Source organism: Doryrhamphus excisus, chromosome 16 (genome assembly GCF_030265055.1).
Source record: "Doryrhamphus excisus isolate RoL2022-K1 chromosome 16, RoL_Dexc_1.0, whole genome shotgun sequence".
Classification (NCBI taxonomy): domain Eukaryota; kingdom Metazoa; phylum Chordata; class Actinopteri; order Syngnathiformes; family Syngnathidae; genus Doryrhamphus; species Doryrhamphus excisus.
Window position 1 is genome coordinate 5313788 of NC_080481.1, and position 25262 is coordinate 5339049.

The 25262-nt window shown below is 46.8% G+C and overlaps 3 protein-coding genes across 8 annotated transcripts; 2 read left to right on the forward strand and 1 right to left on the reverse strand.

Annotated features, from left to right (window-relative positions):
- Window positions 1-517: 517 nt before the first annotated feature.
- LOC131104669 (uncharacterized) lies at window positions 518-9529 on the forward strand. 2 transcript variants are annotated; one of them, XM_058052111.1, is made up of 6 exons: window positions 518-753; window positions 4263-4480; window positions 4759-4942; window positions 5377-5472; window positions 5539-6022; window positions 6171-9529. In XM_058052111.1, exons 1-6 carry the CDS (start codon window positions 727-729, stop codon window positions 7106-7108), a joined length of 1947 nt encoding a protein of 648 aa, XP_057908094.1. In that variant the 5' UTR covers window positions 518-726; the 3' UTR covers window positions 7109-9529. The 2 variants fall into 2 exon arrangements, with proteins under 2 accessions (XP_057908094.1, XP_057908095.1); XM_058052112.1 differs by having other exon boundaries at window positions 6095-6238.
- Window positions 7730-12319, reverse strand: snx21 (sorting nexin family member 21). Of its 4 annotated transcripts, none has more exons than XM_058052113.1 (7): window positions 12163-12319; window positions 10801-11085; window positions 10567-10741; window positions 10339-10480; window positions 10051-10274; window positions 8345-9967; window positions 7730-8252 (listed from the first exon to the last, which is right to left on the reverse strand). In XM_058052113.1, exons 2-6 carry the CDS (start codon window positions 11075-11077, stop codon window positions 9514-9516), a joined length of 1272 nt encoding a protein of 423 aa, XP_057908096.1. In that variant the 5' UTR covers window positions 11078-11085; window positions 12163-12319; the 3' UTR covers window positions 7730-8252; window positions 8345-9513. The 4 variants fall into 4 exon arrangements, with proteins under 4 accessions (XP_057908096.1, XP_057908098.1, XP_057908099.1 ...); XM_058052115.1 differs by having other exon boundaries at window positions 7740-8252; window positions 10109-10274; window positions 10560-10741; XM_058052116.1 differs by lacking the exon at window positions 8345-9967 and having other exon boundaries at window positions 7754-8252; window positions 10109-10274; window positions 10560-10741.
- A 4241-nt stretch (window positions 12320-16560) lies between these two features.
- Window positions 16561-25195, forward strand: LOC131104034 (oocyte zinc finger protein XlCOF22-like). Of its 2 annotated transcripts, none has more exons than XM_058050734.1 (4): window positions 16561-16800; window positions 22575-22844; window positions 23047-23325; window positions 23494-25194. In XM_058050734.1, the coding sequence occupies exons 1-4, from the start codon at window positions 16716-16718 to the stop codon at window positions 24627-24629; spliced, it is 1770 nt and encodes a 589-aa protein (XP_057906717.1). In that variant the 5' UTR covers window positions 16561-16715; the 3' UTR covers window positions 24630-25194. The 2 variants fall into 2 exon arrangements, with proteins under 2 accessions (XP_057906717.1, XP_057906718.1); XM_058050735.1 differs by having other exon boundaries at window positions 16656-16800; window positions 21362-22844; window positions 23494-25195.
- The last annotated feature ends 67 nt before the right edge of the window (window positions 25196-25262 follow it).

The window sequence follows — 25262 nt, forward strand, 5'->3', positions numbered from 1 at the left end:
GAAGGTCTGCTTTGGCCAGGAGCCTAAGGTGGAAAAACTAACTCTGAGCACAGAACCTGATTAGCAAATGTAAGACTAGACACCAAGATTTTAATGACAGGAGCAAAGGGACTACAACATGAAAGCACTATCGCTCTTCTCAACAACCCCTCCCCCACATCCAACCCCCCCCCCCCCCCCCCAGACGTCTCTGTCTTGTCCTCACTGAATAATATTGTGTAATATCCAGTGTTATTACGTGTAACTGTGTCCCTGTGAGCTGAGATGCAGCGTTTCAAGCAGAACAGGAAGTGTGACTATCACAACAAAAGCCCTGAAAGCGGTCGCTGTGTGTCGGAATGTCAGCTCAGCATAGCAGGAGGAGGAGGAGTGTGAAGAGCGGCGAAGGACGCAGAGAGAAAAAGCCTGAATGGATGTTTACAGCTGCGCTGCTCTCCACCAATCACAGCGCCCGGCTGCATCCCGCCTCTGCGATTGGCCAGCGCTCGGAGGCAGAGAGAGGAGGAGGAGGATGAAAAGGAGGAGGTGGATGAGAGCGAAGGAGGAGGAACGCTCTCCTCTGCATACCTCCATCACTCGCTGGCTTTTCTTCATCATCGCCATCCTCGCCATGGGGCGCCATCATGGCAGCTGCGCGTTCCCGCGGTGAGCTGACTTCAACTCCTCCTCTCTCCCCTTCGCCCTCCTGACGCCTCCGGTGACCTCTGACCTAGGCCCGCTAACAGCATGGGGTGTCGCCTCACTCGCAACAAGGTGAGTGACCACCTGCGGGGAGAGGACGCGTCATTCATCACGTGATCGGTAGCCGCCGTGGAAACAGCCGTCAATGTGGCGGTCACATGACACAGCTGTCAGGGGCCGCCGATAAACACCAGCCCGTTCCTCTCCCTGTCTGCAAGTCACACGACAGCAAACACGGGCGGTGATGATGTCACATGTCATGTGATGATGCCATGACACCATCATGTTGTTGTTGGCTGAGGTCACGTCATGTGACCACATCATGGCATCGAACACAGCTACAAAAATGGCTAATGTTACTGTTTGCAGCATAATGTCAAACAATATCATCACAAGCTGGTTACACAGGCTACACAGTGCTTCCCAAAGGACAGCGATCTATTTGTGGTGGTAACTTGTCATAAGTGGGCTTGACGTGTGTGCATGTCATTTCTACAAACTCTGAGGGAGAGACAAAAAGTGAGCAAATACAACAAAGTAAGACAGGGCCGCCTGTGAGTGCTTCTGGTAGTTCGTGTTATAGTCCAGAAAAATTTGCCATATTTGTTGCAAACTGGTGCATTTATTTGTGGCTGGCTATCTAGCATTTTGTTGACATGAACCTCACTCCATGCCTCCTTAAAGGAAAAGTGTGCTTTATTATCCACATAATAATATGTGTTCCTTGTTGGAGTTTTTTGGAGAAGTGGGCGCTGTCGGCCGAATAGGTGTGTCCTGTTACGTGCATTCATGAGCTGCCTCTCGTCATCTGTTTTAATACCTTTAGAACACACAGTTCATGTCTCACATTGGGATTGTGGATGATGGGCTAAATTCCAGAAAATGTGCAGTTTTCCTTTAAGAGTCTCAGTTTTCAGTGGGCCCTGGTTTCGTGGTTTCAAGCCCCGGGTGGACTAGACTACAGCGTTCCCTCTTTTATGGCGGACGGGATAGGTTCCCCAAATATCCCGCAATAAGTGAAATCCGTGGAGTGGCCAACTATATTTTTGTTTACACTTTTCTCAGACAGACATTAACATTTTATTACATTTATCTCATGTTTAAACACTCTCAAAGTTAAAATTTCGTGATCAACTTACGAGATCGGACATCCATTAAAACATTAATTGTTCCTTGTCGTCCTCCAGGAACCGAATATTCATTTACAGCCGCGTAACTTCTGCCTTCATTCAGCTAGTACGATTGCTAGCAGCTACCGACCATACAGGAAACAAGCAGTACTTCATGAAGGATATTGATTGACAACTGTCTACAGCCAATCAGAACGCAGAACACCATGGGCGGATTCTGTTTTAGTCAATCAGGACTGTTGAGGTTCTATATTTATTGGCATTATACAGACGACCAGTCAACTGTGAGAGCTGGATGCTTTTGGAATCGTCTTTAATTTAATTTAAGTTAATTTTTCCACCCGTTGTGTTGAGTTGTGGTATCCCATAGAGCAGCTACACACGATAACCCGTATAGAAAACTTCTTATATTTAGCAATATCTGCACCTATTCCAGCTGGATTTCCTAGGCTTTGTGCTTCTTACCAAAACGGTGTTTTAATTTATTCCACCCACTGCGCTGTGATTGGTCACACGCCCAAAGTGCTTCCTAACTACGAACCAAATAAAGAAGTCCGCCCCTCTGTGACATCATGAAGGGGCAGTTTTACCACGCCTTTTGAAACCGACCATTTGGAGCCATCCAAGTGCTCATTCCAAATGTGCAACCCTCATGATCTGAAACTTTGGCATGGTTTAACACCAGGATAGCACATTCACTAGAACGGATGAGCGAAAGGTGAACCGTGATGTATTTGCAGGAGCAACCAAAACGTGTGTATGATTCATTATCCACTTAATGATTATTTCATGTTTGGTGATTCACGTGATCCACGTTATGTGTCTCCAAGTCGCGTTCACGTTGTCCTACTTTGTGTGGATGTAAAGCACGTTTGACTGTAGTCAGTGTGACATGTTGACATTAGTGGGCCGAGGCGCTGCCTGCCAGGCCCCACCGGACGTCTTTCTACGACACCAGCGATGACGATGCTATGAGAAACATTTGAATCGCTCCTAAAAGAAAGTCAAATATGAAAATGTCTGGCAAAACAAAGGTTGTTTGACAAACTGATTGTTGTGTCCAAAAGAGGAGACTGAGTCACCCTCCTCCTCCTCCTCCTCTTCCTCACGTCAGCACAATCACACAATGATGCAATGTTTCCATCCTTGTTTATGGCCGTTGCACACCCGACCGCGACAAGTGAATTTCTGAAATGTAGGCCTCATTATTTAAAAATGTAATATTTTCATAGATAGTAGAGTATACTATACTCCACATTAAATAACAGCCCTATAGTCCTATACCTTTGCACTTCTACTACCCAATATAGTACATAGACTCCCACATTTACATTGGGAGAGCTCCTTGTCTCTTATTTACTTCCGTTTTAATTCAGTACTGTCCTTCCTGCTCAACAATATAACGTGATGTAACATGACTGACACCCAACGATCAATGTAGAATATGACACATCACAACGTATCTTTCAAATACTCCTTCACTTTGAATGCCTGATATTTGTGTTTAAGTTCATTTAGTCCGTTTTAAGTTATGTCAACTTGGCTACGTTAACTTAGCCGACAAGGGACAAGTACGGTGATGCTGTTAATCCTTTCTGTCAGTCCTTTGATGCTCGCTGAACTGAGCTCTGGTGAGGTGACAGTTTGACCTCAGAACGATGGTGCGACTTGAGAGGAGTATCTTTCCAAGTGGTTGGACCCGACTTTAGAGGTTGACTGTCATAACCTTGTGATAAAAGCTCCCAGGAAGATAAGTGAGTAAAATGACGTGTCGTGTTAGTGTCGTTGTGTACTTGACTCTGTTATGGTGTGTGTGTGTGTGTGTGTGTCAGCGAGTGGTAACGAATGAGTGAAAGCCAAAAAGGACAAAGCGAGACTTAAATCAGTTTGTGTTAATGTCAAAGTGCACTGGAGCGCAACGCTCTTCTCCAGGGAGCATTGCCATGCACGTGCATTCTTGTGTGTGTGCTTGTGCACGTGCATCCCGAGGCCTTGAACAGTAAGCGTGAAGAGTCGAACCGGGTTGACAAGGGCGGCTGCCCTGCATCCTGTGAGAGTCCTCAATATTGCCAACAATTCAACTTTTGCTGTGTTTAGCGCTGAGCTGTCACCATGGTAACAACAGCATCGCCAAATAAAGACAACAGACGAGCCCCGAGGGGGCTTCTTCGATATCGACCCACTTGGGAGGAGAGGCTGTAATGCAAACAAGAAGCGTAGCGTGTCGCCTGGCAACCTGGCAGGTGCATTCTTCTGCACGACAGCTTGTATATAGGACGTCTTGTTCTTTGTGGGACCCAACAGAACCCCGCCCCAGAAGTATCCTGTCATTTTGCACCCAGTGCAATTTCATGGTAGCCTCGCCAGCTGCCCAGGACTTTTTTCTTTTCTCTGATTGGCTTAAAATGTCCTTAGAGTTATGTTATCGATGTGTCTCGTCATGCTCTGCAGGCTCGCCCACCTTCCCGCCACAGGCACAAGGAGGAGCAGCGCTTTGTGGACCAGTACGGCCAGCCAATAAGCATGCAGGTGGAAGGCAGAAGGGGGGCGGGGCACAGGAGGCGACGCGTGGAGCACAGCAGGACCCCCTCAGAGAGACACTGGGAGGCCCTGAGAGCCATGGGACTGATGGAGCCCGAGGAGGGCCGAGCAGAGGGCTACAACACCGGGTAGGTGAGGGGGTCATATGTTCCTTGGTCGGTGTAGTTTGACCAGGGACCAGGCTTGTTCAGGAAGTAGATTGGGGTGGTCAATCACCACACTCAGTACTTTAGTTCCCTTGTCAGCAAGGTCATAAGAAGCTGCATGGCGCCACTTGGTGCGCTCATGAATATTCATAAGGCAACTGCAGAGACAGCAACCGTGCAACTTGAAGACTGAATATTCATGAACATTTGGACTCTCCAGTGCAGAAGATGATGCTAATCAGTGACTGTCGTCCTAACAGACACTTTTACGACAACATGGCGTCCAACGTGTACGCCGCCAACAACACCGTGATGATGTCACCTGACACCTACCCCACCAATGGCTACCTGTCCAGAGGCTCCAACAGCCAACACCATCATGGTTCCAACTACCTGCCCAGTGTCTCATACAGTTTGGACCACCTGGATCGTCTGGACTGTCAGGTGAGCGACTGATAAGTCCATAACAGCTTTCTTATCATCCATCCATCCATCCATCCACCCCATGAGGTGGGGTCACGAGGGCAGCAGCCTAAGCAGGGAAGCCCAACTTTCCCTCTCCCCGGTGACTTCTTCCAGCTCCTCCTGTCGGATCTGGATGCTTTCCCAGGTCTCTCCAAAGTGTCCTGGGTCTTCACCGAGGCCTCCTACGGCCCTGAACACCTCCCCAGGTAGTCAATCGGGAGGCACCCTGACCTAATGTCCAAGCCTCCTCATCAGTATAGAGGAGCAGTGGTTCTACTCTGGGTTCTTCCCAGTTGACAGTGCTTCTTACCTGATCTCCGAGGGAGAGCCCAGCCACCCTACGGAGAAAACTCATTTTGGCTGCTTGTACCTGCGATGTAAAGTTTTATAATTCCATTCTTGTGTTTGGTCAGGCTCCTGAAATGTCCGCATATCAGCCCAACTCAGAGAGCTGTCTGCTTGGCTGCTACAACTCTGAGAAAATGGAGCACAAGAATTTCCCCAAGCAGGTAGGGCATCCAATTCCAGAACGCGGATGTAATTGAGTTCTCAAAAATAAATGTTCTTCCCTCCAGTCGGACTACCGCCCTCCCTGGCATCCTCTGGGATACCTTCCCCTCAGCGAGTTGGACAGTGGCCTGGGATGTGGCCCAGACAGCCCACATCAACGGGTGGCGCTCTCCGAAGCCGAGACAGATGCCATGTCGTCGCTACCCGGCCACACCCCTTCCTCACAAGGCTCCTCATCCTCCTCCGAGTCGCTCATCTCCTCGGAACCCAGCGACTCGGGTTTCCACAGTGTCAGCACCGGAGAGCACAGGTGTTTCCATAAGATCCACAGACACGCCCACCATCTGCGCTCAGGCCACTCCCCCGGAGAGCAGAAAGGACGCTGGGATTTGGAGTCCATCCCTGAGACCACTCCCATAAGCCAGGCCGGGGCGCCGTCGTCATCGCGCTGTACGGTGGGCAACAGCACCACCACCACGGTCCACTTCCACCGAGCTGAGAGGAGTCCAACTTTGCCTCGCAACCGCTCGCCACCGTCCCCCTCTGCTGGTGAGTAAACCTCCACCATGGAAGCATGGCAGTTCCGTCTGTCATAAATTTCTTTTGGGGTTCCAAGTGCAGTGGCGGGGTATCCAGTGGTTCTTCTTGTGGTCCAATCAGAGCCACAGCCAGCCTGATGATTCCTCTCTGCCACCAGGTTGCCGCACAGAGCCCTGCCAGCGCAGAGCTCTATGGTTGGAGGAGCGGCAGGGACGAGGAGGCGGGACCATCGAGGCGCCAGGAAGAAGTCGAACAGTAACGGATCTAAGTGAGGCCCAACAGCGCCGCAGGGCAAGCCACCCTGTGGACATGGAAGCAGACACGGTGAGGACGCAGGTCCACAGCAGCCAACCACGTCCGGCCAGCAACACACTGGTTCCCAGGAGCCGGGCCAGTTATCCAATGAATTGTCCGCCTTCCGCTCACCTCAGCATAGATAGAACCAGCATGACAGGTCACCACAACACAACCAGAACCTGCCAGAGCATGGGCCGCAGCAGGGAGGAAGACTTGAGAAGACATGGAATGCTTCATAGTGATCCAACAGACTGGCGTGGTTTTCAGACTCTGGGGAATCGAACCAGCATCCAAAAAGATTCTGCTGGTCGTTTTTACAGCACAGCGGGGGCGCACACGAGCCATCGTTCTCCGCTCTCCCCTCGTTCCCGACAGTCCAATCAGAAGTCAGTCAGGAATCAGCTGCTCCGAGCCCGGGCATACAGGCTGGCCCGGGAGCGCAGCGAGGTCACCACTGACGAAGAGATGCGGGGCGATACGGGGAGACCGGGGGACAACGAAGGGGATGATGGGCCGTGGGCTGGCCGGTACTGGAACCGGACAGAAAGGAGACGTCACCTGGCACTGTCACGGCAACACCGAGAGCGCCGTGGCGGTGAGGAGGCAGCGGGTGTAGGTCAGGGTTCACTGTCTTCTCAGATGGTTCTTGAGCTCAGCCACAGGAAGCAGAACCGGCTAAGGAATAGCAAGCTGCTGGATGACTGGACCACGGTGGAGGAGCTCCTGACACACGGGACCAGAGTGGAGGCCGACACTCCGCTCTGTCCCAGCCCTCTGCTCTCAGTTACTACTGTCTGAGGGGGTGCAGCCTCACACGGCCATGGCTACCGTTGCTCAGGCGAGCCGACATTGACATCAACTTCAATACCAAAAAGTTATTCCAGGAGTGGTCCAACCAGGCTTCTTTACTTGGTTTCGGCACCAAGTCAAAAGAATGTTGGAGAATCAAGCAATACGTTCCGAGGACCATTGGGGTTCTTTAAGAAGCTGCAGAACCAAAATTCGATGCTCAGAGAGTTTGCCGGCGCTGATGAGTCTGCAATATTGGAGGAACACATTCACCTCAGGTTTCTGAACGTGAAATACCTGACTGAGCTTCTGTTCCCATCAGAGTGAGAAGACCATTACAGCACTTCTAAGCTCCTCTGAGGGGAGAACCTAACCTGCACTAAAAACTGGTGATAGGGACCAGAGCAGCTGAACATTGGTGCGCACAGCGTGAAACTGCAGAAGTCTGAAGTTCAGACCTCTTCAAAACCAGACGGACATTGCAGTACCACCCGAGGACCAGAAGAACTTCAGCTTGCCCTCAGGTCCGTGTTGGCCCACTTTCTTCCAAAGAGTTCTGACCAACGATCCAATTTGAAGTTAAAACCATCAATCCAGCACAATATTGGAATGCTAGAGAACGGCTGGCAGCATTTGTAGGGTTTTTTTTTTTTTTTTTTACAAAGTCCCGAACAAATGAATATTCCACAGATACAAGTGTCATTACACGATAGGTAGAAGTCTCAGCAAGAAGGCCTGTGGAGATGTTTATGACGTTCTATGTTCATGTGTGCCACAGGAAGTCTTTGTAGAGTTTAGTCACCAAAGATGTGTAACCTTTGTTTGTGGACAATCTGGTATATTTGATAATTATTTTTATATATAGAGTACTGTGGTTCTTCAGTTTTCCACGCTAGGTGACGTGTTTGTTGACATTTGTGCTGACAGTGAGCAATAAGAGCATGTGACCTCACAACCATGTCATGGCGTTAATAAGACATTCCAACGTGTTGCGGCGTCCGGCTTCTTCGTTTTGTGGGGAGCACCTTCAACGACACTCAGGAAACGTTCTAGAAGTCAACTTTCAGTCAAGTCCCGCTGGTGAAAGGCGTCCGTTTGCACTTCCCGGTTGCTGACTACGTCATCATGAAACAGGAAGTGAGGCGTCATGTGCCTGGGAATGGGGAAGACGTGAGCGTGCCTGTCAGTAAAGTGTGTGCGGCTCAATCAAAAGTCATTTTTAGTTTTTTTTTTGTTGAAACACACCTTTGCACCCTCATACTTTCGTTAATCTTCTCAGCTGCAGGACATACTAAACAATTACATAATGAAATCAGGGAACAGCCTGCTAACCTGGTTCACGTTCATGTTTTCTTTACCCTTGGCAAAGATTTGAGTAGTTTTAGGGTACTTCTGTAGTAAGCCTGGCAACGGCGTAGGGTCACAGTTCTACATGCTGTCGCCGTTTATGACAATTCGGAGGCTCAAAGGCGATTTAGCGTGTCCACAATGTGACAGAAACCAGCATGCTCGTCTTTGCTTCACATCTCTCCTGTTGCCAGGGCAACTGCTGTTTCTAGGACAACTGGGCTCTTCGCTGTCGCCATGGCGATGTTTGTCAAGGGCACATTTACCGCCACTGCAAATTTTTCCCAACATACTTCGCTTCTGTCTGTCACGCATGCGCCTCTGCTGGTGAACACATGACATGACTTGCACAGAAAGACGCATGACACCGACCCACATTGTCATCACATTGTCACATCTTCTACCATATGAACAAGGAGAGCACAGACCCAGAACACGTAGGTCTTCGTACGCAGGTCACACCACAGTATGACAGCTGGCAACACAATGTCTCCACACAAGATGTTCCAACCAACAAAGTGACCACAGTGTGGCGCTAGAAATCACAGTCTTTGAAAATAAACACACGGGGTGTACACTTCAGATGGGTTTTCTTTGATGCGTCTTTCAAGCCCGTCGCCGTGACAACCACAACTTCTCAAAAAGGGAGCACGGGAATGCACAAAATGCAGGAAATAAAAAAACGTGGTCACGTGTGTGTTCCCTTAAATCGATGGTCTATTTTCGTCCCTCACGCAGCATGCGCAACGGTCTCCATGGCAACCCCATCCACCATCGAAGCAGCAAGTTTCCTCAAGCAACACACACTAAGGATTGACATCAGCACAATATACTTCACGCAATACAAATACATTTTCATTAAATAATCACGTCATGTGATATCTGATACAAAATATTTAGCTTTACTGCAAGTTATCTTCAAAATAATATCTATATATCCTCTAGCAATAATAAATTAGTTATCTTGTAAGAACACGAATGCCCCATTTCCAAATGTGCATATATGCGGAGCATGGTGCCGCTACCGTGGTCATACACGTGTACACATGATACGCGTGCACGGTGTTCTAGCCCTGCTCCTGACTCTCGTGCAAGTTACATTTGACCAGAAACTCTTTGAGGGTTGGCTGATCCTCAAGCCCCGCCCACTGCTCCTCCACCCCACACAACAGCTCCTCCCACCGCCGCTTGTCTCTTCCTGTCTGCCAGCACAGGCGCACGGCGGCCCGCAAGAGTGGCAGCAGGAGAGGGTGGGGCCTGTCCAGATGCATCTGTGGTGGGAGTGGCTTCTCCTCAGGGGGCGTCAGAACCAGGAGGGCGTGGGCCACGTGATCTCGGGCCTCCTCCAGCTGGTCCACTTCCTGGAAACAGCAGGACAGTCCCACTAGCGTGAACAACCAATGGGAGGAGCCCGGAGGTGGGGCAAGGCGGTCAGAAGGGCAGTAGACGGCCCCGCCCAGTTTGTCTTGAAGCCTCTTGGCGTTAAGCAGCGGACCTAAAGCGTCCTGGTAACGCCCCACCCTGGACACGAGACAAGTCCGATCAGAAACATTCCAAGTGTCTGTGAGGACTTACTGCAGCGCTGACTCCCATTGAAACCTTACAAAATGTGATGACATCTTCTAGCAAACAGCACCACTTCCTGTGGAAGAGACGCGTCACCTGATGAGCAGCTGTGCAGTCTGCAGGTCGGACAGGTAGAAGAACTGACGCAGGCAGGAAGCCCCCTCCAGGCCAGAGAGGGAGCACAGGTGAGACAAGTACTGTTCAAAGGCGCGGCTCCGCTTGGCGATGGTCTCGGCCGTGAAGTTCCTGCGCAGCTTCTTTCCTGTGGAGGCAAACAGGAAGTGATCGTGGCACATCCTCACGACCACATCCTCCCGGGCTCTTACGTGGGAAGACGACACGCTCCATCTGGCCTCCGTGTTGACGGCGCAGGGTGGCGTGTAGGTGCCGGAAATCAGAGTATCGGCGGGTGATGACGGCCGGGGTCTTGTCGCTTCCTCCAGACCGGATGACGTGGATGGTGTAGAGCTGGCGGCAGAGCACAAGCGCCATCCCAGACACAAAGCCAAGACACAGACGTGTGACCACCCCTCGCCTCTCAACTCACCACATACTTTGAGGAGTCGTTTTGGACCACGCTGGCGTCAGTCACCTCAAAAGACAAAGTGTCCGCCTGGCGCTGCATCTTGGGGGTGGGGCTTCCGTCGCCCAGCCCGTGCAGGCTCCGCCAGCTGTCATGAAGCTGCCGAGTCAGCAGGCTGGAAGTGGCGGGGCCGACGGGACTGGCGTCTAAAATAAAATGAATGACTCAATCAAGTGGATGCCCATCCCGAGTCGCGCCCCCTCACCTGTACTGCTGAGCCCCTCCTCTACGGACTCCCCCAGGAAGTCAGAGTCGCTGTCCAGCCCCGACCCCTCCCCCTCCGCTCCTCCTCGGCTGTTGAAGGAGAGTGTGCCGCCGAGTCGCTCCGTCACGCACTCTTCCTCCTCTTCTAGCTCCGCCTCCCAGCAGTCCTCACTCCACCCCTTCGCTGCATCTCCACCGGCAGCTTCCTGCTCAGGCCCCGCCTCCTGGCCTTCTTTGAAGAGCGAGCGCTTCAAGCGGTCCAGCAGCCGGGACGCCATGGCGCCGCCTGGCGTGAGGACAAATAAAGAGGAAAAGTTAGCAACCTTCCCTGAGGAGGTTTCTCATTGCCCTCGGACACGCAGAAGACGGGTCAGAAGCAGCGCAGGGAGGCTGGACTGCATGGATCCACTTCCTGAAGCACTGCCAGATCTTTCCAACGGAAGGATGTCACATGTAAATAATGCAGCACCTCGCTCAGTACAGCAAGAACACACTGACTTGCTTTCACAATCTGACGTACGGCATAAAAAACATCTGGCGTCTTCTCTAGGGAAGACAAACTTCTGGAATGTTTCTTTCCTCCACCTTGGAAAGTCGAGGTGGGCCATATTGCATTTGGTGGAAAAGGTTTGGACATCCCTGACCCAGATGACAGACAATATAAGAATGTTACAATAGCAACAGAATAACAACTTTTCTTTTTTATTGGATACAGCTGTTTGCTCAAGATACAACCAAACACTCCTGTGCCCCAACGAAAGAAAGAAAGAAACAGAATAAAATACATGACGGTTAAATGGATCGGATACGGATACCCTTAGCACACACGGACATTGGATCGATCGGCCCACCCCAAATGGAGTCAGTAAGGCGGTAAGTAAGCAATGGCGTATAAAGTGTCTAATATCATCTGTGAGTCACCACATCAACTGCGTTAATGAAAAACACATGGCACGTTTGACTGCGTAAACAAAATGATCACTTTGTCGGAGTCAGACAGTGCTTGAGTGTAGCAAAGGGAGCACAGTCGACGTTTACAAAGTGTCCCTGAAGGTACCACAACGTCAAGATAAAAAGCTTTGCATCTTAGAGACATGCGTCATTTGACAGGATATGGACGGGCACATTAAGTACTCAGTATCTGGCCAAACGTACAGACTAAACACTGTCGCTCACGTCGAACATTAAAGCTAACTGTGCTTCAAAGTGACATTAGACCTGAGTGAAATTCCTAGAGGGCGAATAAAGCTGATAATGATTCTGATTTTGGGTGTGTTAGCAACAATTAGCACACAAGCCAACAAGTTTGTTCGCAGCTAATGAAGAGCGCTTCGGTCAGCTGCTCGGGATCTGGGCTACTCACCCAGGACGGAGGTTCAATCTGCCCCCCGATTCTTGTCCATTCTCGCTTGTTATTTACAAGTTTGGCAACTTCGGTCCCGAACTGTTGTTTGGTGATCTTTTTCAGTCTTCCTTTCTCTTTTGTGGTTTAATGGCGGATTGAAGCCACGAGTGTAGACTCTACCGCCACCTATTGTATCGGAATACGTAGCACTGCCTATTTAAACACCTGAATCTGCTTTGTTTGAGCTGCAGCTCCATAAACATGCATCAAATGTATTTGTCACATACACACACATATTATATATATTTATTTATTTATATTTATATATATATATATAATATGTATCTGAAGGAGGGTTTCGGTTTGGCTCTTCTACTGAGCAGCAGGGTCATCCCTGACCACATTCAAGCAGTTGTCAGCAAGCATAGATTGGTTCCACTTTCCCTGATATCTTTTCTCCATAGCTGCAATGTCCTGATGGAATCCTTCCCTGTGCTCACCACTTCCTTCTCTAGATGGGAATGCAAAAAGTGTATCTTCAGTGACATATTGCTGCCAAGGGCTTTGTAGGACTTCAGCTGGTTGTAATTATCTGCCTTGTAGTTTCCAACAAACTCTGATGCAAAAGTCAGTTTCTGCTACCGTGGATGATGTTTCTGTGCATGCATGCATTTTGTCCACTTCCAAGAGAGAGATTTATTTGGCATATTTGTTTCTTTCTTTCGTCTTTTCCGAATTACGAAATCGCCACTTCGGATCTTTTGATCCGTATACTGATCCAGATGCCCTTCCTGATGCTTACCAGTGGAGATTCAAACCTGGGGGCGTTTGCTCCGAAGTCCAGAGCACTAACCACTACATTTCCTATTTTCAACCAAGGCTGTATTTTGGAAACGATCTGCAATTCTTACTTTTTCTTTCTCCGCGACCGAGAAAACAAAGACAAATGTCCCTACTTTTGGTCTGGAAGGATTTGGCTTGTAGACCAGTGATGTATAAACCTGTCCTGTCATTTATCTTTCTCTTCATTAAATACAATAAAAATGGGCATATTTCAGATGGTTGCAAATGGTGACTAATTACTTACAAAACAGATTAATCTGGGTAAAAGTTTAGCCCTTTGACAGCACAAATTACAGCAGCTTGCCGTGATGTGCAATTCAACCCGGGTACCGTTGTCTGATCAGGTTATTTGTTTGTACTGCCCTGTGAGTAGACATAGACTTAGCAGCAGTAAATCTGGTGCAAAATAAAAGCCCACATACACACATCGACAGAGACCCTGGGAAAATAGTCCCTCCGAGGCCTTGCACATCCGTTTTAACAATTTCCAGATGGGGTATGTGTTTTGGGAACGTGTCCAGGGGAATCTAAGACAAGACTGATTGGCGCCATGATCTTCGGGAGGTGGCAGCATGTTGCTTGAGTCCAACTTATGCCATAGAAGCTTGTAGACACAGAGTACCTTCTGATAAAGCAGCCCTTTTGCCTTATTTTGCATATGTTTCCTATTTTCACTGTAATTGGAAACTATAGCCACTTGTAGAGTGCTTTTCCACCCAAAAAGGCACTCACTTAGCACATTTACCGACTGATGATGCAGCATCAGGACCAACCGGGGCTTCATTATCTTGCCCAGAGATACTGTACTTCCACATGATCACAGGAGGATCAAACCCGGCAACGTTTTCATCATCATCAATATTTATTTTCTTCCAGCAGAATACCAAATTGCTCTTGAAATCCAAAAGTCATTCAGTCGTTGGTGAGTATTGGTCATCAAACATTGTCCTTTAGCACTTCTTAAATAAATGAAGCTATTATCTGCACCACTTCCTGCATCCGTCACGTGGTTCTGATGTCACCATTCCAGGCTCCTCACCTCAACGTGGACTGCGTGGAAACATCGTGCTATATGTACTGAAACCATTTCAAACCACAAAGGAAAGAAAGACATTCATCGCCAAACTTTGAAAAGTTTGTTTTATTTTTTAACTTGACATGAAATTCATACCCAAATTCGACTGATCACAAATATATTGTATTCTGAGACCGCCGCTATTATCTGCATTATCCTTAATTGGAGGGATTTAGTGTTTCTAACATTTTGTATTATTATCCTTATCGGTCTACTTTAAGTACAGTCCATTCACTCCATATTCTATTTATTTACTCTGGTTTTAGTTATGTCTCGTTCTCTTTCTAATTTTAGTTGTGTGTCTTTAAATACTAGGGGTTTAAGAGATAGTGTGAAAAGAAAATTTATATTTTTGTTTGGTAAAAATGTAAAGGCTAATTGCATTTTGCTTTAAGAAACACACCCTGTTGAGGCAGATCCAACATTTTGCTCTAATCATTTTTGTCATGGCACGAACAAATGGGCTGGGGTAGTTTTATTGTTTAAGAACCCTCATAACGAGGTGGAAAGCTGTTTATGATGGTTTGTGATGAGTGGCTCGATAGATTCCTCTCCAAATTCCAATGTCATCATATTAATGTGGTTTTTCATAACCTCTGTTTAGAGCTTCACCTAACAGATCCTTGGAGGTTACCAATCCTTCTCTTGGTTCAAACCAGATGGCTCAGCTAGATCTCCAATCGATTTCTGGCTTGTCTCAAGAAATATTTAGCAAAATACTGTTGCCGGCTGAGGTCTCCGCTGCACCTTGAAGTGATCATACCTTAATACAGATCAATGTCACATATAAATTGGAAAAATCCCGTAACTTACATTTCTGGAAATGTAAGTCTAGCCTTCTAGCCAACGAACAGTTCTGTACTGAAATCCTTGAACAACTAAAAAGTATTTCTACTGATGAAAACCTGAAGTCTTACATGGAAAAATTCGATTTTTTTAAATTGAAAGTACATCAAATCTCAATCAAACATAGTAAATGAATAGCTATTCAAAACAGCAAAAAGAAAGTGAGATTATCAGGGAACTTAGCCATATCTGTTCTAAAGCATCCTTGAATGATGAGGACAAACAACGTAGGAAGACTCTACAATCATCAATGGATGATATTTATACTAAAAAACCCAAGGGATGGAGGATGTGACATAAGCACAGCATATCTTTGTAGATTAGAAAAGATCAGACAAGAAAGAAATGCTATTAACAGTTTAAAAATTAACGACCAGATATGTACTGATTCTCAGGAGTCAGGAGTCTGATAGTCAGGGTTTGGGAAGAGATGACATGACGTGGTCACCATGTTTAGAGGGATTGCCTTGATCATCTTTTGGAATTCTTTTTTATCTATACCCAAATGATAGAATTACTGTAAGTCAACTGGTCAAAAGTCATAATACCTCTATTGTTGATATTGTTGAATAAATGCATCACCGACCAAACGCCTTTTTCATACCATTTTTGGATAAAGACAGATGTATTTCAAACTTTGATGTAGCGGCAATTCCCTTTGGGAATGTTGTGTGGTCATGTTTATAAATGAGCCTCCAGTGTAGTAGAACTTGTTGGGGAAAGAGGAAGATATTATGGCTCATTTTTAATGTCAAAGTCACATCTTAGCAAAAGGTTGATGCCCCCCAGGTCTGAGAATATTTGACTTGGGATATGGAACCATATGTTATTGTGATGTTTTAACAATGACCTAAGCCAATTTATTTTTGGGGTGCCATTTAGGCTGATATAATGGCTAATATACTGTGTCTTTTGTTTCCATATGAAATCCAAATTCAGCCTGTTAATAAATTTGGTTGTTGATTTAGGAATTTCTAATGTATATGCAGGATAAATAACTCTAGAAACACATTCCATCCTGGTGAGGAATATTCTTCCCAACATGTGTCTGCTTCTTTAAATGACATTTGCATTTTTGCAATGTCTCCCAAATGTTAAAGTTTTCTAATTAAGTTCTATTTGTAGTTATGCTAACTAAAATTAGGGAATTCTTTACTAATTTTCATTTTCCTTATAGGTTCAACCCCAACCTTAATCTCACAACAATTTTCACTGTCACTGTCATTTTCACTGTCTCAAAACTCTCATGGGTATCAAAAGAATTTCTTAGACGTCGTTTCACATGGTTGTTCTTTTTGTCATGGGGACATGGAGACCACTGAACACTTGTTTTTGTTTTAATTGTTTTGAAGTTTGGATAGTAAAGCTGTGGAACTATCAGACACAATTAGTGTTTTGAACCTAATGGAAACCCCTGGTTAAGTTATTGTTTGTATTTTTTACTCCCCTTATTTGTATTTTGCTACTTTAATTGCATTTTATTTATCGTCTGCCGTTACTTTTGTCCTTTTTGCCTGCTTTGTCTTTATTCTGGAATATGCTTGAAATTGTTGCCACTTTTGTATGTATATACTCTTTGTATGTTCATTGTTTGTGTTCTGTTCCCCCCAAATAAATAAATACCGCATCACTTCCTGAATCAGTCACGTGGTTATGACGTCACCAACCAGACCCCGCTCCTCGAGGAAGCAAGCCTGCGCGGAAACCGCATCTCCATTACTCTTTTTTCCCCCAGTTTTCTTCGAAGCTGCGGCACATCTGGCGACATCACTACTTGAGGAACATTTCTGGGCTGTTTGCAAGAACAATGGCGTCGGGAGAGGAAGAACCTTCGCGGTCAAGAGAAGGGTACGAGGCGCGACAACAGGATTCTACTGTGCTCCACATTCAAGGTATGTTTACATGTTCCATTTCAGCTGGCTTTGCAGCTATCGAATGGGAGATTGTTAACACGATGTTACACACATTAAGATGACAGTTCCTCAAGGTGTTCCATGAATGTTTATTTCGTGCTGAAACATCAAATAAGCACCGGCGTCTGAATGAATGGCATTTTGATTGCATCATTTGTGTAGACATACAGCTCCATCTGCCATACACTTTGCAATTATGGAACATTTGACAATATAAACACCTTTTTAAGAATAGCTGAATATCACTGGAATAAGAACGGGTCGTATTCACAATGGCGCCGTTAGCGGCTCGCAGTAGCCGTTTATGCTAACGCCAGCTATGTAGAGTATTAGCCAATATAATTAGCCAATATTCCACACAGATGACGGCAATGGAATGCAGCGCCATTGCTAACAGGCAAACTAATATACAAATGCTGATAAGAACAGGTGCACTTTTTGATACACAAACCCACCTGGAACATCACATAAGAAATACACAGTCAGCACCGGCGTCTGTACCACGGATTTCCCAGTAAACTTGACCTTTCCATTCCTTTGAGTACGGAGTGAAGTATGGCATTCAGCTGAAAGTCCGCCATGACACAGGGTAAACGAGGTGGGCGGGGCTAGGCGGACAATAGAATACGATGTATTTACTAGCTAGCAACAAGTATAAAATAGTTATACGCTCTTGCTCCACAATTTACACAATCCAATATTTATTTCAGTAATGGCATTGTTAGTACATTTGATTGACAACAATCTAAATAATCGTCACTGACTTCTCAACTAGTCACCCAGACTAGAAAGAAATCAGCGTCGAGATATATGGTGTGGGAGTCCCATACAATATACACTTTAAATCCTGCCCAATATTGTGTTTATTTCCAGATCTACAACATTTTAATCACACATACATGTCTTTGTTTTGGGGAACTTTTTGGATATTTTAGTTGATCAATTAAAGACTGAAGTGTACCGATGGCATGTTCTCAGTGCAAACTTTCTATGTTCTGCTCTCTGTCATGGCGGCCAAACCCACCATGGACATAATACTGAAGCTGACTACTGAATGGTATTTTCATTGAATCATATGCGCTCTTCTACTACGGGAGAGTCAGCGCCCCAGTGCCCACTCTTGCCGCGGCTGCCACCCGTTGACGAAATGCAGTACTGCAACACTTGTACAGTATGTGGACGGGGGTTTCCCTTGCTGAGGATGAAGTACCCTTTAATATGAAAAAAATAATATGATAATTAGATGGAAAAAACACTTATCATACTTAAAATTATATTTTCCACGGTGCCGCAAGTATGTAAGTACATTTTGACATGGATATCGCAACTGAATATTAATGCAAATTGAATTGGTCGGAGAGTAAAACATCTAGAAATCAGAAATCAGAAAAGGTTTATTGCCATGTATGATCAAACACATACTAGGAATTTGTTTTGGTGTAGTAGGTGCATACACATCTATTAAAAAAGAATGAGAATACAAAATATGAAATACAAAATATGAAAATACAAAATATACAGAATAACAGTATAAATATATGTACACAGTCTGTTTTTGTTTGTTTTCCGGAAGTGCAGTCTGATTGTTTTCCTAAGAGTCCAAACTGAGCGTTAATGTAACATATACAATGAAAGTGTCAAAGTGTCAAAGTGGCAGGATGAGGCAGAGGTGGGGTGTGAAGAGTGTCAGGTGGGGTTCCGGGCCTTGTTGATGAGGCTGACAGCAGACGGGAAGAAACTGTTCTTGTGGCGTGAGGTTTTGGTCCTGATGGACCGCAGCCTCCTGCCAGAGGGGAGCGTCTCGAAGAGTCTATGTCCGGGGTGAGAGGGATCGGCCACAATTCTTTCTGCACGCCTCAGGGTCCTGGAGGCGTACAGATCCTGGAGGGACGGGAGATTGCAGCCAATCACCTTCTCTGCAGACCGAATGACACGCTGCAGCCTGCCCTTGTCCTTAGCAGTGGCAGCAGCGTACCAGATGGTGATGGAGGAGGTGAGGATGGACTCAATGATGGAGGTGTAGAAGTGCACCATCATTGTCTTTGGCAGGCTGAATTTCTTCAGCTGCCGTAGGAAGTACATCCTCTGCTGAGCCTTCTTGATGAGGGAGCTGATGTTCGGCTCCCACTTGAGGTCCTGGGAGATGATGGTACCCAGGAAGCGGGAGGACTCCACAATGTCAATTGTGGAGTCACAGAGGGTGATGGGGACAGGAGAGGCTGATTTCTTTCTGTTGTCCACAACCATCTCCACTGTTTTTAGGGTGTTGAGCTCCAGGTTGTTCAGGTTGCACCAAGTCGCCAGATGGTCAACCTCCCACCTGTAGGCGGACTCGTCACCGTCAGAGATGAGTCCGATGAGGGTGGTGTCGTCCGCAAACTTCAGGAGCTTGACAGACTGGTGACTGGAGGTACAGCTGTTCGTGTACAGGGAGAAGAGCAGAGGAGAAAGAACACAGCCCTGGGGGGATCCGGTGCTGATGGTTCTTGTATCGGAGAAGTGTTTCCCCAGCTTCACACACTGTTTCCTGTCAGACAGGAAGTCTGTAATCCACCTGCAGGTGGAATCAGGCACGCTCAGCTGGGAGAGCTTCTCCTGGAGCAGAGATGGGAGGATGGTGTTGAATGCAGAGCTGAAGTCCACGAACAGGATCCTAGCGTAGGTTCCTGCAGAGTCCAGGTGCTGGAGGATGTAGTGGAGGGCCAAGTTGACTGCATCGTCTACAGACCTGTTGGCTCTGTAGGCAAACTGCAGGGGGTCTAGGAGAGGGTCTGTGATGACTTTCAGGTGAGAGAGCACAAGGCGCTCAAAGGACTTCATGACCACGGAGGTCAGGGCGACGGGTCTGAAGTCATTAAGTCCTGTGGTCCTTGGCTTTTTGGGAACAGGGATGATGGTTGCGGTCTTGAAGCAGGCAGGCACGTGGCATGTCTCCAGTGAGGTGTTGAAAATCTCTGTGAACACTGGAGACAGCTGGTCAGCGCAGTGCTTCAAGGCGGACGGAGACACAGAGTCCGGTCCAGCTGCTTTCCGGGGGTTCTGTCTCCTGAAGAGTTTGTTTACGTCTCTCTCGTGGATGGAAAGAGTCGTCACTGAGGTGGGTGAGGAGGGGGAAGGGAGGGCCATTAAGGCAGGTCTTGGTGGAGATGGCTGGAGCTGGAGCTGTTGGAAGGTGTCGAGGGGGATGGTTGCTGGACTGTCCTTTTGTCTTTCAAAGCGGCAGTAGAACTCGTTCAGGTCGTTGGCTAGGCGTCGGTCGTTGATGGAGTGGGGGGCTTTAGGCTTGTAGTTACATTAAATGAAATAAAAATCCAATAATATAGCAGTATTCAGTATATCCATCAGAAGCATTGCACATTTAGAAGATACTGAAGAACTGAGATGGATTAGAGTGCACACCCTTTTCGAAGTGGGGGTGTGGCTGTGTTCCCAAATGGAGTCAGTGCGACCTGTTGCCAATTAAAGTGCCTCTGATCAACCCCAAATAAGGTCCAGCTGTCCTAGTAGGTTCTTCCTGACATTTTTGTAGCCACATCTTCCAGCACAAGCCATTGCCCGCAGAGAGCTTCCAAAGCATCAGAGGGATCTCGTTATTCAAAGATGTCAGTCAGTCTATGGTACAACAGTGACATTACCAAGAACAGGATGTCCCTCCAAAAGTGATGAGACGAGAAGGAAGCCAGTCAGGGAGGCTGCCAAGAGGCCCACGGCAACACCGGAGGAGTTGTGGGAATGTCTGGCAACGACTGTCTGTGTTGTACACGTGACAGCAGCCTCCCATCTTCTTCACCGGCTAGGGTGGCAAGACGGAAGGACACCTTCTCTTAAAAAGAAAAACATCCAACGCTGGCTTCATTTTGCAAAAAGACATCAGAAATCTCCCAAAGGCATGTGGGAAAATGTGATGCGCTCCGGTGAAACCAAGTTTGAACTTTTTGGACATCACTCCAACACTGCACATCAGCTGAATAACGCCATACTGTAGCTACAGTCAAGCATCGTGGCGGAGCATCACAAGAAGAAGAGGAACAGCAACGACCTGATGTGCACTCCTCGATCAACAAAAGAATAGCTTTAGACGGAGGCTTTGGGATGGCCTAGCCAGAATCCAGATCCGAATCCCATCTAGCATCTGTGGGGTGATCTGAAGAGGGCAAATTCGCGGGTGAATTCTTGACGGGGGATCAACTTCTGGTGGAGGTGAATCGTCTCAGTCGGGGAAACCACCATCATCCTGTTCAAAGACTACCACAGCAAATTGTATCCTTCTGGGGGCCCCTCTAACCCTGAAGACATGCTAACATTCCTAGCTTCTCTTTAGCCTTTCCACTGGTCTACAAGTGCTCCCGGACCAAAAGTCCAAAAGACATTTGTCTTGGTGTAGGTGGCTAAGAAAGAAAACATTGGGTGAAAATAGGCACCCATGCTAGTTTATCCGAAGGTAGAGTGTGTTCTATTGGAAAGCCTGTCTGCACATTCCAATACATTCATTTTCATATGTCTGGAGTTTTGACATTTAATGTTTTCTTTTTATTTGCAGAAATCTCTCTCGCAAGTGGACAAAATGCGTGCATGTAGAGAAATTTCATCAACAGGAGCAAAAATTTACTTTTGTTGGAGACTACAAGGCAGATTATGATTTCATTATAAGCAGCTGGTGGCAAACCTCCTGGAGTCCTACAAAGCCCTTGGCTGCAATACAGGCAACAATTCCACCAGGATATCAGTGATGGAGAAAAGATGTCAGGGAAAGTGGACTCTGTGGAATGCTTGCTGACTACAGTTGGAATGTGCTCAGGGATCACCGTGCTGCTGCGTAGAAGAGACCAGCCAAAGATACTGAATATTGGGAACTTTGTTGTTTTAAAGGGGAAGTGCACTTTTTTATTATTTTGCCCATCATTCCCAATCTTTATGTGAAACATGAACACTTATTTCTCTCCCTTATTATAACGAGACAATTAGTTAATTTCAGCTACATACATCTATTTAGACTATAAAGCCCTCTAAAAAACACTCTAACAACGTTGCATGGTTTGATATCCATGCTGTGATCATGCAGTAACACGTACACTGATGTAATAGTTACAGTATCTCGCCCTATTTTCATGATTTAAAACACCAACCAAACTTCTTTGCTCATAAACACCTTGGAAAGAGACTTGCATGTTAGCACAGGGCTAGTTCCTTGTTGCGCTGACATGCAATGAAGCATTACCGGCACCGACTAGTGGCTGGTGGGGGACACTACATATCAACATGTGCGTCTTTGAAGGCGTCTCCTGAATGCCCAATGTTTAGATTTGACATCATTCAGCCATTTTTACACTTGAAAATGCTTAAGTCATTTACCGATACGTTTTTTTCAAACCGGCCACTCACCTTTACGTTTTTTTGCACAAGACGCACAAAGAGGTGATGATGCAACTCCATGATAGAAACCACCATATGATGCACTTTTAAGCCAGAAAAACATCCACAAGGTGGCGGAGGTGCCACCAGGAAGTGGAAAAGGGTCTATCTAAGTACTATCTAAAGATAGTACTTGAGGGCCACCATATGTTTTCAGGACCACCGACTGACTCTGTCAGCCTGATCAAAACAATGATAACCCTGAAAAAGCCAATTGTACTTGAAAAGTGTGAAATGGTAGAAGATGCTTCGATAGTGTATGGTTTTCATGGGCGTGACCGTATGGATGATCTCACATTTAACCACAGTTTTTAATTCAAGCTATCCTTTGTGTCCTGCAGATGTCCAGCAGTTCTTTGCTCTTAAAGAAGAGCCTCCCCCTCAGCCTCAGTGGGGGAGCTCCAAACTGGAGCTACAGCCCCCCCATGTTAAAAAGGAAGAGGACGAGCTCTGGATCACCCAGGAGGGAGAGCGTCCTCTCGAGCTGGAGGAGCCTGATCTCGCCAAGATGCCGCTGATTGTTGTGTCTGTGAAGACTAAAGCCCATGACGACGAACCTGAAGACAGGGACGACTCCCAAAAACCTTTGAGCAGCGACACAGACCTCCAAGGTGATATGAGGCCTCTTGCTGATGACAAACAGTGAAAAAAAGTGGCTTTGGATGTGTTGCTGGTCTCTTTTTGGCAAGAGAATGTGGAGCCGTTGGGTGACTTTGGTAATGCTAGGTTGGCAACACGTCCCCCTTGTCCTTACATCACACTGGGTGTGCATGATGTCTTCACAGCATATAATATTTGGCATGTCTCCTGCAGATGCCCAGCAGCCAGTCAGTCATCAAGAAGAACCTAAGCGGCAGTGGGGGTGCTCCACTTTGAAACAGGAGGAGCCACAGCCCCCCCATGTTAAAAAGGAAGAGGATGAACTGTGGATCAGTCAAGGGCCGGAGGAGGCTGATCTTGCCAAGTTAAAACTGATTGTTGTGTCAGTGAAGACCGAAGACCATGAAGACAAACACTTCTTAGACCTTCATCCTGAGGCTGAAGACGGGGATGACACCCCAAAAGCCTTGAGCAGCAATACAGACCGTGAAGGTGATATGAGGACCCGCACTGTCAAATGTCATGACACATTTTTTTGCTTGTCTGTTTTCTGGCAACATGGATCTCTCCTGCTACGTCTTCTTATCCTCTGGCAGGCCAGCTGTGCATGAGGTAGTCACAAGTGTATCCTATTTGACATTTGCGTTGTTTGTCCCGCAGACGTCCAGCAGCAGATTGGTTGTCAAGAAGAACCTCGGCCGCGGTGGGTGAGCTCCACTTGGAAACATGAGGAGCCACAGCCCCCCCACGTTAAAAAGGAAGAGGAGGAACCCTGGACCTCATCACCTCCAAACAGCAGCTCACTACAACATGTAACAGAAGCTGATGTAGAACACTGTGGAGGATCACGAGCAGACCCCCTCCTAGCTCCACTATCGGATAGAGACAGCACAAGCTCGCGCTCTACTGGAGGTGAAGGCAGGGAAGACACCCAAGAACCACTGAGTAACCGTACAGACTGTCAAGGTAACGTGCGGACTCCCACTGCCAATGAACGCTCTGAATCCTCTCAAACAAAGAAGACAAGCAAAAAAAGTTTTACCTGCTCAGTTTGTGCTAAAAGCTTTTCTTTCAAGTGTGGACTTGCGATACACATGAGAAGGCACACGGGGGATAAACCTTTTGATTGCTCCGTTTGTGGTCGTGCATTTTCTCAGAAGTCTGTTTTAAAGAGTCACATGAGAGCACACACCGGAGTAAAACCTTTTGGTTGCTCCGTTTGTGGTGCCGCATTTTCTGAGAAGTACACTTTAAAGATTCACATGAGAACACACACAGGGGAAAAACCTTTCAGCTGCTCAGTTTGTGGCGCCTCATTTTCTCGGAAGTCCAATTTAAAGAGTCACATGAGAACACACACTGGAGTAAAACCTGTTAGTTGCTCAGTCTGTGGCAAAGGATTGAACACCAAGCATAATTTGGTCACACACATGAGAACACACACGGGAGAAAAACCCTTTAGTTGCTCAGTTTGTGGGAAAGGAGTCACCACCAAGCATAATTTAGTCATACACATGAGAACACACACACAAGAGAAACCTTTTAGTTGCTCAGTTTGTGGTAAAGGATTGTCTAGTCAGCAATGTTTGGTCTCACACATGAGAACACACACAGGAGAGACTCCGTTTAGTTGCTCAGTTTGTGGTGCCGCATTTTCTCTGAAGGCCACTTTAACGAGTCACATGACAATGCACACAGGAGAGAAACCTTTTAGTTGCTCAGTTTGTGACGCTGCATTTTCTCAGAAGTCCCATTTCAATTGTCACATGAGAACACACAAGAGAAAAACCTGTTAGTTGCTCATTTGAATTGTTTAGCCAACACTATTTGGTAAGACAGTGGGAGCCCATTCATGAGCCCACATGGGAAAAACCTTACAGTTGCTCTGTTTGTCAATGACTTGGAAGCAAGTTTGGTAAGATACATGACAACACACACGGGGGAAAAAGGTTCATTGAAACAACCAATGTGATGAAACAGCTGACAATACTTGACACATGAGAAAAACCTTTCAGTTGCTCTGTTTGCACTGTAGCCTCAAAGAGACGCACATTATACAGAGAGGGTAAAAAACCTTCGGCTGCTCAGTGTGCGGTAAACATGATCTGAAAGGCCACATGAGGACCCAGAGGTGAAAATGCTGCTCTAAAAGGTTGATTCCCCGGGTATACTTTTGTTATCACAATGATACACAATTAAGTTGTAAGTTGATGTCACTAATTGTTAATTGCGTAACCATATGTACTGTATTTTTCACAGGATATTGTGTGTGGAAAGTTCTATTTCCTGGGTAGTCTTTGTCTACTACCTTTTTGTAACCGTTTGGCAGAATAAAGATTGGTGAAACATTCCTATTTCGTGTGTTCAGTAGTGTCAGTTTGCTATTGAATAATTGACTGTGTATTGCTGTAGCATCTTCATGGACCTCT

Bases quoted from the DNA above. Each gene is read 5' to 3' on its own strand.
- LOC131104669 (XM_058052111.1), top strand. From the start codon at position 727: ATGGGGTGTCGCCTCACTCGCAACAAG. The intron at 4,943-5,376 runs GTGAGCGACTGA...GTGTTTGGTCAG, and splicing joins TGGATCGTCTGGACTGTCAG to GCTCCTGAAATGTCCGCATA. The intron at 6,023-6,170 runs GTGAGTAAACCT...CTCTGCCACCAG, and splicing joins GCCACCGTCCCCCTCTGCTG to GTTGCCGCACAGAGCCCTGC.
- snx21 (XM_058052113.1), bottom strand. From the start codon at position 11,077: ATGGCGTCCCGGCTGCTGGACCGCTTGAAGCGCTCGCTCTTCAAAGAA. The intron at 10,275-10,338 runs GTAAGAGCCCGG...TTGCCTCCACAG, and splicing joins GGAGCGTGTCGTCTTCCCAC to GAAAGAAGCTGCGCAGGAAC. The intron at 9,968-10,050 runs GTAAGGTTTCAA...TCTCGTGTCCAG, and splicing joins AGAAGATGTCATCACATTTT to GGTGGGGCGTTACCAGGACG.
- LOC131104034 (XM_058050734.1), top strand. From the start codon at position 16,716: ATGGCGTCGGGAGAGGAAGAACCTTCGCGGTCAAGAGAAGGGTACGAG. The intron at 22,845-23,046 runs GTGATATGAGGC...TGTCTCCTGCAG, and splicing joins CAGCGACACAGACCTCCAAG to ATGCCCAGCAGCCAGTCAGT. The intron at 23,326-23,493 runs GTGATATGAGGA...TTTGTCCCGCAG, and splicing joins CAGCAATACAGACCGTGAAG to ACGTCCAGCAGCAGATTGGT.